Raw genomic sequence first — 14,097 nt, forward strand, 5'->3', positions numbered from 1 at the left:
GTCATGGGTGACTGGAACTCAACAGTAGGAAAATGAAGAGAAGGAAACATAGTAGGTGAATATGGAATGGGAGTAAGAAATGAAAGAGGAAGCCGCCTGGTAGAATTTTGCACAGAGCATAACTTAATCACAGCTAACACTTGGTTCAAGGATCATGAAAGAAGGTTGTATACATGGAAGAAGCCTGGAGATACTGACAGGTTTCAGATAGATTATATAATGGTCAGACAGAGATTTAGCAATCAGGTTTTTAATTGTAAGACATTTCCAGGGGCAGGTGTAGACTCTGACCACAATCTATTGGTTATGAACTGTAGATTAAAATGGAAAGAACTGCAAAAAGGTGGGAATTTGAGAAGATTGGATCTGGATAGACTGAAAGAACCAGAGGTTGTAGAGAGTTTCAGGGAGAGCATGAGGAAACAATTGACAAGAATGGGGGAAAGAAATACAGTAGAAGACAAATGAGTAGCTTTGAGAGATGAAATTGTGAAGGCAGCAGAGGATCAAGTAGGTAAAAAGATGAGGGCTAATAGAAGTCCTTGGGTAACGGAAGAGATACTGAATTTAATTGATGAAAGGAGAAAATATAAAAATGCAGTAAATGAAGCAGCAAAAAGAAATACAAACATCTCAAAAATGAGATCGACAGGAAGTGCAAAATGGATAAGCAGGAATAACTAGAGGACAAATGTAAGGATGTAGAGGTGCATATCACTAGGGGTAAGATATATAGTGCCTACAGGAAAATTAAAGAGACCTTTGGAGAAAAGAGAACCACTTGTATGCATATCAAGAGCTCAGATGGAAACCCAGTTCTAAACAAAGAAGGGAAAGCAGAAAGGTGGGAGGAGTATATAGAGGATCTACACGAGGGCTATGTTCTTAAGGACAATATTAGGAAATGGAAGAGAATGTAGATGAAGATGAAATGGGAGATATGATATTGCCTGAAGAGTTTGACAGAACACTGAAAGACCTAAGTCGAAACAAGGCCCCATGAGTAAACAACATTCCATTAGAACTACTGACGGCCTTGGGAGAGCCAGGTCTAACAAAACTCTACCATCTAGTGAGCAAGATGTATGAGACAGGCGACCTCGGGGAAGATCTGTTTGGATTCCGTAGAAGTGTTCGAACACGTGAGGCAATACTGACCCTACGACTTATCTTAGAAAATAGATTAAGGAAAGGCAAACCTACGTTTCTAGCATTTGTAGACTTAGAGAAAGCTTTTGACAATGTTGACTGGAATACTCTCTTCCAAATTCTGAGGGTGGCAGGGGTAAAATACAGGGAACCAAAGGCTATTTACAATTTGTACAGAAACCAGATGGCAGTTACCAGAGTCAAGGGGCATGAAAGGGAAGCAGCGGTTGGGAAGGGAGTGAGACAGGGTTGTAGCCTATCCCCGATGTTATTCAATCTTTATATTGAGCAAGCAGTAAACGAAACAAAAGAAAAATTCGAAGTAGGAATTAAAATCCATGGAGTAGAAATAAAAACTTTGAGGTTCGCTGATGACATTGTGTTTCTGTCAGAGACAGCAAATGACCTAGAAGAGCAGCTGAACAGAATGGACAGTGCCTTGAAAGGAGGATATAAGATGAACATCAACAAAAGCAAAATGAGGATAATGGAATGTAGTCGAATTACGTCAGGTGATGCTGAGGGAATTAGATCAGGAAATGAGACACTTAAAGTAGTAAATGAGTTTGGCTATTGGGGGAGCAAAATAACTAATGAGGGTCAAAGTAGAGAGGATATAAAATGTAGATTGGCAATGGCAAGGAAAGCGTTTCTGAGGAAGAGAAATTTGTTAACATCGAGTATAGATTTAAGTGTCAGGAAGTCGTTTCTGAAAGTATTTGTATGGCACGTAGCCATGTATGAAAGTGAAACATTGACGATGAATAGTTTAGACAAGAAGAGAATAGAAGCTTTTGAAATGTGGTGCTACAGAAGAATGCTGAAGATTAGATGGGTAGATCACATAACTAATGATGAGGTTTTGAATAGAATTGGAGATAAGAGAAATTTGTGCCACAGCTTGACTAGAAGAAGGGATCAGTTGGTAGGGTGAGGCATCAAGGGATCACCAATTTAGTATTGGAGGGCAGTTTGGAGGGTAAAAATTGGAGAGGGAGACCAAGAGATGAATACACCAAACAGATTCAGAAGGGTGTAGGTTGCAGTAGGTACTGGAAGATGAAGAAGCTTGCACAGGATAGAGTAGCATGGAGAGTTGCATCAAACTAGTCTCTGGACCAAAGACCACAACAACAGCAAGACCATAATAACAACATGCTTGCATTATGATACATGTGAGGACAAGGCTGATTAGAAGAATGATACCACAACCGTTTTGTGTGTATTATTTAAGGCTTTGGTTAAATATTTAATTTAGTAGATGACCATCTTCAGCCATTGTATAATCTATTGTTAGACCCTCTTAAAATATCTGTAGATTCTTTTGGAAGTTTTACTTCAGTTTGTAAAGCACACTGCCTCATCTGAAACCTAATGAAAATCTATTAAAATTCTATGAAGCCACAATAATAAATTACATGTGCACTGAAGATGGGCTTGTAACCCTTTGTCAATCAAGCCATAATGCAAATAAACAATAAAAACAAGGTGTCTTGTCTATGTACACACAAATAATGCAATTCATCAACTTTGTACAGGCTGCAGGACACTACAAATACAAAACCAAATCAATCATCATGAATGTGATTGCATAGTGTGATATGGAAGAAAAATACATGGAACTGCAAGACATACAGCTTATTTGAAGGATGATTCTTCCAGCCATACAGATTTCTAGTTGATTCCTTTAGTGGTTAGGGTTACATACCAGACAAAGGCAGCATAGTGTGAGTGCTGGAGTTGAAATGCAATGATAAAAGTGCAGACTCTTTGGTTTTGTGTGTTTCAGATGTGTTTAGAAATATCCAGTCTTAAAAAGAAAAACGTTGCCAATTTTGGCTCACAACACAAATACTAATTCTGGAAAGAACAGGAAATGTAAAAACATTGTTATAAGTTGGACCAAACAGTGGAAATAACATAATAGATGTAGGGTTCCTTCTCACAATCTGTAAATCATAATGGTGTCCAAACTCACTTAGACTGCTTACTCACTGATGTACAGCTACTAGTTGGTAACATTTTCCAACATTTCAGTATTTACACTCCACATGTTGAAAAACTGAAATCATTCTGTAAGTTCAATTTTAGGTCCTAATAAAATGACTTTATCAGCTACTGAAGGAGTCATTTATGTTTCTCCTTCCTGCCCCTTGACAAGCGCCCCCTCACCGTAAACATTTTTTTAAAGTCTGCTCTCCTTCATCTCCCTTCAGACTAGTTAACTATTTTCTCACGAGTAAGTATTCTGTGCGTTGAAAAAGAAAGTGCAACTATAACTGAAGTTCCAAACAAAATAAATAACTTGCACAATCCAGAAGATCCTGAAGGTTTTTGACATCTGCTGTAAATCAATGAACCGTTATTGGAATCTCTTAAGTCAATGAAGTGGATCATCCTAGATAAAACCGCCATCCCATCTGGACTGATGATCAAGAAGACAAAAAGGAAACTGCATCTGTCAGTTAGAAACATGCCTTATGTTAATGCTACAGCTCATTTCAAAACCTGCAACAGAATACTGGATTTTGTAATACAGGCAACAGAGTAAAAGATAGGCACATTAGGTAACAAAATAAAGACATTATGGACTGTAGTGAATGAGGAGACAGTGAGAACCAGAGATGAAAACTAGCAGGTAGTATTAAGACTAAATGATACATTGATAACATATGAGCATAGTGTTGCAAAGCTTTGCAACAACTATTTCATAACTGTTTTTAAGGGGTTCTCACCCCCCCTCCCGAGTACATGTCTAAAATATGATGACAAACATACAGAAAAAACTGACAGTGTAAAATTCTTAGAATTACAACTCAATAACAAATTCAGCTGGAAGTAGCACACCACAGCACAGAACTGCCAAAACATTCAAAGAAATTATTATTTGTACTACAGATGCAATCAGACATAGGTGATATAAGAATAAAAACACCAGCACAGTTTGTTCATTTTTGTTCCATAATGTCATACACAGTCATGTTTCTGGGGTAACTCATCAAGCCAAGGTGAAGTTTTATGAGTACAAAAGCCTACGATATGAATTATTTAGTTATAGTTATTAATATATTAGAGGATTAAGTAACTCACTGCTCAAAATTTTCAATGAAAAATAGGAGTTGCATGTTAAATCATAATCCTTTAAGTATAAACAGATTTAAGTTTTGTGTTAATTTGGAAGGAGGTCTTTATTTATCATCAGTTTTGAGAAAATGGCTCATATCTGGCATTATCACTTTTGCCTATGAGAAAACTATACAGCAAGAGTGATCCACTCATAATATCCATAGCATCTCATAAACAGTTCAAGGCACAGGAAAAGATTTTTAGCAAACAACAGCACACAAAGAGGGGAGTATTTTGCCATACGGTTAATATGTAAAACTCTCCTGTCTACCATGATTTACCTGTAACATGAGAATGGGAATAGGTTTGAAGCCAGAAAAGCGAATAAAACACAAGTTTATTCTTATAGGGACAATGAAGACAATAGCTAAAATAGTACCTAAGCGATATTAAAACTTTTGTGTATAAAATGTTCGTGTAATATTATATTATTTGACTTGATTTGTCCTATATTAATAGTAAACTACTTGCACAACATGTAATCTGCAGGACCAAATAAAAAATCAAAGTTTTTTTCATAAGCTTTTGACATGTCTTTTCCCCAGGTGCTTCTTTAACAAAACATTGTGTCAGGGTGCTTTCACAACAGCAAATGCATTAACATGTTAGTTAGGCAAAACTTTGTAAACTCCATGTCCATTTTGGTAAAAGAAGTTCATTTCTAAAATGACAGCAAGAGAAGTGAAAGTGTTACTCAAAACTTGCCACTGATAATGGGTCTCTGAAGAATAATAAAACAGTAACATGTCAGGCAAAAATAAATTATTCTTTCTGTTGCAATTTTGTTGGAATCCCTCAGCAAGGAAATGGAATCCTAAATCAGTGTATTATTAAAAAGCAACAGAGGTTGAGACAGGTCAATAACTTGTTAGTATAAAAATAAACTAGTAATTTCTTCACATATGCTGTTGCAAACCCACACCAATTCTCACCTCACCAGCTATTGATAACAAAAATTACATTAAACTATAGTATTACATTAAAGAAAATTCAGTAATTACTAGTATATCATAGCAGATAAGATGGTTTCACATGTCTAGCAAATTTCAAAATGCTCTCATCTCTGCTGGCTATTAAACTTGTTTTGATATATTTTGCCATTTATGAAATACCATAGGTGTTAAAAATAGTTCACTCTCATTGTATTGTCTAGGGGTGCATGCAGAAGTTTTGTTTTCTTGAGTCTGGAGATAGGTGCAATGAACTGTTTCAGTGTCTTATCTAAATTGCATATGTAGCAAATGCATGACCTAACATGCACCAAACATAAAACATAATGACTCCAATTTTTTATTGCAAACAATTCAAATTTTGTGCAGTGGGTTACTTAACTTTGGAATATCACAATAACTAAGAAATTATAAAAATACAGGCAGTTCATCATAAAGGAGACAAAAGAGGTCATAAGATGTAATCTTTTTTTTTTTTGTTTTCTTTTATTTACCAAATATTTTCCTCAAAATCATATGAGAAATAATGGAGAGCAGCCAGCTTATGCATGACACTCTACTCGTACTGCCACTGCTGCACCTTGAAGGTAGTGTTTGAGTCCCTTTCTTCAATCAGTCATTCATTAATTTATATTTATATTTATATTATGTTATCTATATTTATTTCTCCATTATCCGGTATCAGGCTGGGTTGCTTCTCCATTTTCCTGTTTTTCCGCAATTCTTCTTCTACACCTGTTTTTTCCAGTCCAGTCAATCTATTTTGCTCTGGGTCAACCTCTTGCCCTCAGATTTGCTTTCTCTCATTTGTTTTTGTATTCTTCTACCTTCCATTTTCTTTATATGTCCAAACTGTTTTAACCTACTCCTCTCAATTCCATCACTGAACTTTGAACTTTTCTACTCTAATTTCATTCTCAGAAACTTCATTTCTCACTTTGTCTCCTCATTTTTCCTAAAATACTTCCTGGGAATTTCATTTCATTGTCTTGACTTCTACTCTCATCTCTTCTTCTCATTGTCAAAGCCTCCAATACAAATGTCAATATAGGCATAAAGTACATCTTGTACAGCAGTTCCTTACACTTCATTGGCACCTCCCTTCCACAGACTAAAATCTTTTCACAATGATAAAATGTGTTATTGTACCCTCTCTCAGTTTTCTACCTCCATCCTTGCATTTAGGATTACCTCACTTTTCAGATATTGAAAGTTGTCAGTCATTTCAATTTGCTGTCCACTGACATTAATTAGTCCTTTCCCTTCTCTGTCACTTCTGGTTACCATCATCGTCTTACTTTTCTTCACACTGCATCCCACACTGTATTTCTCAATTTTTTCGTTTAGTTGTTTGTCTAGTTTTTCTGGTACATCCTTACTGTTGGTTCTCCACAACATATCATCAGCAAATAGCAATAATTTTATTTCCTTTCCTCTATGATCTTCTTTTGTCTTTTTCACAGCTTCATCCTTCAGTACTGTAAATAATGGTGCTGACATCATATTTCCTAGCCTCAACTCCATAACATTCCTAAACCAATGAGTTATTCCAACTTGGGTCTGGACACAACTGAAGCTTTTTTCATGCACTGCTTGAGCAATTTCAGTTGTTTGTTCACCATCTCCTTTTCTCTCCAAGGTTTCTCAGACCTTTTCTCTGGGGACACCATTATATGCAATAATTAAGTCCAGAAATATCATCACCAGATCTTTTCTATACTTCCAATGCTTTTCTATGACCTGTTTTGTACTAAAGATTTGCTCCACTGTTGATCTACCATGCCAAAAGCCACACTACTCCTCTACTAACTGATCCACTTTTTCCCTCAATCTTCTGTTCAGTATCCTCTCCATTATTTTTGCTACTTTTGATATGATTGTGATCCCTCAATAGCTATTTACTTTTCTGTCTTTCTCCTTGGACACTGAAATTGTTCTCCCCTTTCCCCATTCTTCAGGAACACATTTCTGAGTCCATAAGCATCTTAACCATCTATATAATCACTGTAATCCAGTAGGTCCAGCTGCCTTCACCTCTCCACACTTATTTTGTCTATCCTAGCTGTCTTTCCTGTTTTCATTCTTTTAACTGCAAGTTCCACTCCTAACATAGTAATATGTTTCTCTTCTTCCAGATCCAAGTCTCCCCAATTTACTAGTATTTCCATTTTCATTGGTTTTTTTCACAGACTTAGTAGTTTGTCAAAGTACTTTTTCCTTATTATCTATCCACTTCACCATTTCACCAGCATTGTGTAAGTGCTTTCCTTCCCCTTACTTCTCCTAATTCCATATGGCATCCTCTTATTCCTCCACCCCCACTTAGCATCATTTCCCAGTAGTCGTGTGAATTCATTTCAACTCTTTCTCTTTTCTTCCAATAGCACTTTCTTCTACTTATGTCTGCTTTCCTGGTATTTCCTTTTACTTTCTTTATCTTTGTCTCTGTTCCACTCTTACTATGCTTACTTCTTTTCTTTTGCTGCTTCCTACACTTGCTCATTTCACCATGGCGTCTGCTTATCTTTTGCGCTTCCAACCATTCTGCCAGAGGTGTTGCCTGCAGAACTTACAAATGCTTCATTGAAGCACATTCCTCTTCCACATTTCCACCTCCAATACTAAAGATTTTAGTTTTATATAACTCCATGAACTTTTCTTGGACTTGTCTATCTTTAGTTTACACACTTTAATTTTTTTCTCCCTTTCTGCTTTTATTCTCTTCATTTTATCCATCCTTACCTTTGCCGCCCCTACTCAATGATTTCCATCATCTGGGAGTGAAGTTACTTTTATTAGTTGCAGATGATATTGCTTTTCCACCAGAAATTAGTCAATGAACATCTTCATCCTTCTCTCTCCCCAACCATATCTTGTTATTCTCAGCTGTTTATCTTCCCGAACCATGAGTTGCCCACAATTAAAATATTTCTTTCACAAAAATCAGCCAGCTTCTCTCCTTCCTCATTCTCCTTCCTATCCATGCAGACCAATTATCTTTTCCTTCCTTAGTCTTTCATTTCTCACCTATCCATTTAAGTCACCCACCACTATTGCTTCCACATCCATAATTTCATTCTTTAGTTTCTGTAGGAATTCTTTGATGTTCTCCTCTTTACTTTCTGTTTATGATGCATATACTTGGGTGAAGCCCTTCACTCCTTTATTTATTATCGGCTGAACATTCATGTACTGTCACTTGTATATTCCACTTCTTCCTCAAATTCTTGTAGGGCTGGCTTTATTATTATAACCACCCCATTTTTGGCCTTTCACCCATCACTTCAGTAAAGTGTATACCCTTTTCTTATTTTTCTCCTTCCTTTTCCCTTCCACCTGATATCACTTAGGCTTGACATTCCTACATTCCACTCCTCCATGAAGTCAACCAACTGTCTTTCTGGTCGGGGTCATCACATTAAAGATACCCATCCTTGATGCATTGGTGACTAACAGCCCACTTCTCACAGTTCCCCCCAGCAGTCCAAAAATGGTTTGTAACCTAAATGGAACACCATAACATTTTCTGAGACAGGATTTGAAATGCCATCTAATAATTCCTAAAATGCTACACGCACCAGAGTAACCGAGAGTGCTAATATGCTGCTTCCTGGACTAGGGTAAGTGTGCCAGCCCGATCGAATCCGCCCTGCAGATTAATGATAAGGGCCAGCACGCTGCACAGCCTGGATGTGATTATTAGGCAGTTTTCCACATCCCACTAGGTGAATACCAGGTTGGTCACCACGTTGTGCCTCAGTTACACAACTCACAGACATTTGAAAATGTTCACACTGTTTCATGGCTTACACTAAACGCAGACAACTGGGGTTCATTAATTCCATCCCATGGGGTTCAGGGTGGCGGCAGGAAGGGCATCCAGCCACCCTCTGCAACTAACACTGCAAAATCTGTTGTAACACAGCTGACCCCACATTGAAGTGGAAGAAAGTCCGACAGGAAAGAAAGGGAATTCCTAAAATGCTACATTTTTGCTTATTTAGGCCAAATATAACCTAGTAAAATGGTGTTAAAGAATGCAATGAATAAATGAATGAATGAATGAGTATGTCATGAAAGGGATAGATTGCTTCTCATCATATTGAAGAGACACTGAGTCACACACAGGCACAACAAAAGGACCATTATTCATTTAAGCTTTCAGCAAAATTTCCCTTTTTCAAAGTAGAAAATATACACAAATTCACACATGCACAACACACACATACACATGACCACTGTCTCTGGCTGCTGAGAGCAAACTGCATACACCAACTGCATCTGATGGTAGAAGCAATCTGTAGGTGGTAGGGGTAAGGAGAATGTGGTATGGGGATTAGGTGGGATAGCAAGGTAGGGTTGGGGGAATGTGTAGTGTAGCTTTCAGGAGCATGCAGGGACATGGTAGGGACAGACTAGGGCTGATAGGTGCAGACACATGATTAGAGGTGAAGGGGAGTGGAGGAAGGATGCAGAGAAGGAGAGAAGTAGACGAGGGGAAGAAAAGACTGGTTTGAGGCCAGGGAGTTACAGAAATGTAGGATAAACTGCAGGGAGAGTTCCTACCCACTCCCACTCCAGCACTACATAGCCTTCTGTTCCACCAATGCACCCACTGGCCTTTCCTCCCTCCTCTACTTCTATCTTTTCATCATTTCCACTTCCCTTCTCATCCCCCCCCCCCCCCCCACCAAACCTCCCGACTTCACCTATTGGACCCACCCTGTCCCCACCATATCCCTATGTGCTCCCACAAGCAACACTGCACTTTCCCCCACTCCTAGCCTGCTATCCCTCCCCCTTCTCACCCTAGTCCCCATCTGAAGATTGTTTCTCCCATCAGGTGCAGTTGTTGTATAAGTCCGGCCCCAACACCCAGAAACAGTAGTCATGTGTGTGTGAGTTTCATTTGTGTGATCGTGTGTATGTTTTCTACTTTAGAAGAGGGCCTTTTGGCCAAATGTTCAAATAATGTATATCTTCTTGTTGTGCCTGTCTGCAACTCAGCATCTGTGGTGGGTAGCAATATATCCTCTTCATAACATTGTCGTTATTCCACTCAGTATCACACAGTATTCGTTTTTACACCATTCTGATCTTTTAAATATTATCACACACACACATACACACATACACACACACACACACACACACACACACACACACACACACACACACACACCATTTTGAACTTTTAAATATTATCACACACACACACACACACACACACACAGACACACCATTTTGATCTTTTAAATATTATCACACACACACACACACACACACACACACACACACACAACGCGCGCGCATTCACACGCACACACCTGTACAGCTACTACATTGTGCAGCTGCCAAAATAATCTATTTTGTTTTAGTAAGAAGAAAATATACTGACACAGACAGCATAAAACATATGTATGCTCCTAAATCTGAGTGGTATTGAGTGCACTTAAAAATTGATAATATTTGTCTCACCTCAGTATGTCGTGCTTTATTGTTGATGGTCTCATCTACTGACTGGCAGAGCGAGTTGTTCTGTGGTATAGGATCAAGAAATGCCCCAGGATCATCTTTGTTTTTCAGAATACAACAAGACAGGGGAACTATAAGCTCGTTCTGACCAATATCTCTCAGTTTCCACCATGACATTTCATAATCCGATGGTTGTGTCATTCCACAGCATTTGAGCTAAAGAGGTAACAATCACAAATTCGTTTGAATGTAAGGAAAAAAATGCAAATAGTCCTTAATAGTATAACAATGTAGCTGTATCACAGGAAAAATCATTTCCAACAAAACAGAAACAAAATAATTAGCATGGAGAATACTTTTACATTATCTCTGATACATGGTTACTACAGAATTAAATCACATATTATTATTATTATTACTAATATTTTACACCATTAACATATGTCTGTAAGCTACATAGTCATGATGAGATGCCATATGGCTGAATAACTGCACACGTCCGCCGCTCGTGGTCTCGCGGTAGCGTTCTCGCTTCCCGAGCACGGGGTCCCGGGTTCGATTCCCGGCGGGGTCAGGGATTTTCACCTGCCTCGAGATGACTGGGTGTTTGTGTTGTCCTTATCATTTCATCATCATCCAGGAAAGTGGCGAAATTGGACTGAGCAAAGGTTGGGAAATTGTACGGGCGCTGATAACCACGCAGTTGAGCGCCCCACAAACCAAACATCATCATCTCATCAATAACTGCATGTAAAAAAACAACCAATGGCTATCCTGAATTAAAAACACAATTTATCTAAGTTGAAAAAAAGACAGAAGACTGTAGCATTTGTAAGTTGTTGGTGTGTTGCTACAGTGAAATTCTAACATGAGACTTATACAAGTAACCAATAACAAAATGCTGAAACAATTTATCCCACTGATAATTGGGGGAAGATTGCATTAGATTTCAATGCTACATGAATGTTAACCAATTATGTCCTACAGTTCATTGAACTAGGTTTCCATTTTAAATGTGTCAAAATTACAGTTCAAGAAACTATGCTACATATGAGGCTCTGGATGAAATGGAAAGTCAATGCAAATATCCCAACAAAGACACAAAAACTGAAAAAGTTTCTCTTTTGCAAATAGACTAACTGATTGCTGTGTTGTTTATTACACCAAAAGCTCTTGCTTTCTGTCATATTGGCTGAGATATGTTAGTTTGTCAAACGGAAAGACCAGGGAACAAATACAGTTACCAGCAACAGAACAAGGGAAACCACTGATGACAGCAATAGAGACCTGCCAATTTCATGTACTTATTCTCTGGAAATGCTCATTCATATAAAGGGCTTTCTATGAATCCAGTGATCAAAAATAATTACAGACTATAAACTCCTGCACAGGTCAACATCCTTCCCCTACAGAAATTCAGATATGTCAGTAAAGTAATTGTAAATCTCACACTCTAACATATAGCCAGGAGTGATTGTAAGAGTCTAATCAAGATTGAAATAATTCCCACACATTAACAAGAATGGTAATTGAGGCATGGTGGTTCAGTTTGCTGGTCTAACTACCTCTGGCATCAGTATCGATAGTCGATAGTCACCTACCTTGTGACTTATCTTTGGTTTTCCTGGTTGAGGTGGAGGCTTGGCGTGGCGGCAGTTTGTTGTGAACGGCACATGATGGAAGGAGGAGGACTGAAGCAGTAGTGCCTGGTGGTAGGTTTTGGTTTGGCTGATTTGGGTTTGAAACGCATGTACCCAGCTGGATCGTCGAGTGACTTGTCAAATGTTGGGCAGCCACTAAAGAAGGTGATGAAGGTCATGCTCTGGAGCTCTGATAATGGGGGCCTCCTTCTGTTATTTGAAGAAGAGTTAAAAGGATAATTCATGGTGGGGAGATGGCACCATACCATACTGCCTATGGACATTCTGGCCTTGTGCTTTTATTGTTTAAAGGAAAATTGGCATAATATTATTGTGTCGTGTTCAATGAATAATATGTATTTGTTTGTTCTGCTGTGTGCCTTGACTTGACAATGGCCAATGGCTGTTAGTGCATCTTCTTTGAAGCCACCTGATTCTGTTAATTGGTAAACTGCTTGTGTGCACTCAATTGGTGTGCGATGTTATGAATTGAAGTGGTAATGCCGATGAGTGACGCTGTACCCAGTGGCAATGTCATGGTACCGTATCAGGTGCTGTGTATGAATTGAAATCTGATTGGAATTTAGTAAAGAGTATTCACTCTAACCTATGATGATGTATTTTAGTCATAATTGAATTACGTAGGGCTAGTACTGAGTGTAATTTTCTGCCTTGCTTAAGGGTTTCACTGCAACTGCTCTGTTTGTACCTGCACCTTTTGTCAGTTACAAGTACTCGTTTATCATCTTACCTAGACAGAGGCATATGTATTTAGTGTATACGACCAAATTCATTCTAATTATCCCTGTCAATCTTAGTGAGTTTCCCCTGATGTGATTAAAAGCCTTGTGAAGCCATATCTGTGTGTGTGTGTGTGTGTGTGTGTGTGTGTGTGTGTGTGTGTGTGTGTGTGTGTGGATACGAGTTGTATTTATCTCGCTAATGCGAGTCTCATCATTTGTGACTGTATATTCTGTTATAGTTTGAGGATACTGCCTCAAATGTGATTTATGTTCACAGTTGACTGCAAAACATGGGTGTCTACCTGGATTAGAGATTAGATTAGATTAGTACTTGTTCCATAGATCATGAATATGACACTTCATAATGATATGGAACATGTCAGGTTAATAAAAGGTGTCTATACAAGATATTACATTAAACAATTTTTTTTTTTGGGGGGGGGGGGGGGGCAGGGGGTCAGGGAACAGTTGGGAAATTACCCACTTACTACATCCAAAAATTCATCTAATGAGTAGAAGGAGTTGCTATTAAGAAATTCTTTTAATTTCCTTTTAAATAAGTGACCAAAGACTTTTGTGGCAGCATAATATACCCCCTTCTGAGCCAAAGTTAGATTTAACCTTGAGTAATGAAGATCATCCTTTCTCCTAGAGTTGTAGCCATGTACACTGCTATTACTTTTGAATTCGTTCGGTTAATAACAAATTTCATAAGTGAATGTATATATATTGTGAGGCTACAGTGAAGATTTCTGGCTCTTTAAATAAGTGTCTGCAGGATGATCTTGGATGAGCTCCAGCAATTATTCTGATTACACGCTTTTGTGCAATGAACACTCTTTTACTCGATGATGAGTTACCCCAGAATATGATGCCATACAAAAGCAGAGAATGAAGATAGGCATGGTGAGCTAATTTACTCAGAAGTATATCGCCAAAATTTGCAATGACCATAATAGCATAAGTAGCTGAACTCAAATGTTTCAGCAGATCCTCAGTGTGTTTTTTCCAGTT

General features: G+C 38.3%; 1 protein-coding gene across 1 annotated transcript in view; it reads right to left on the reverse strand.

Moving 5' to 3' along the window:
* LOC126095641 (CD82 antigen) overlaps nucleotides 1-14,097 on the reverse strand; it is a 65,748-nt gene that overhangs the window by 12,857 nt on the left and 38,794 nt on the right. The window contains exon 4 of the mRNA XM_049910403.1: nucleotides 10,704-10,916. Coding sequence (XP_049766360.1) covers nucleotides 10,704-10,916 — 213 coding nt within the window. The remainder of the gene's footprint in view (nucleotides 1-10,703; nucleotides 10,917-14,097) is intronic.

Source organism: Schistocerca cancellata, chromosome 8 (assembly GCF_023864275.1).
Source record: "Schistocerca cancellata isolate TAMUIC-IGC-003103 chromosome 8, iqSchCanc2.1, whole genome shotgun sequence".
NCBI classification, from domain to species: domain Eukaryota; kingdom Metazoa; phylum Arthropoda; class Insecta; order Orthoptera; family Acrididae; genus Schistocerca; species Schistocerca cancellata.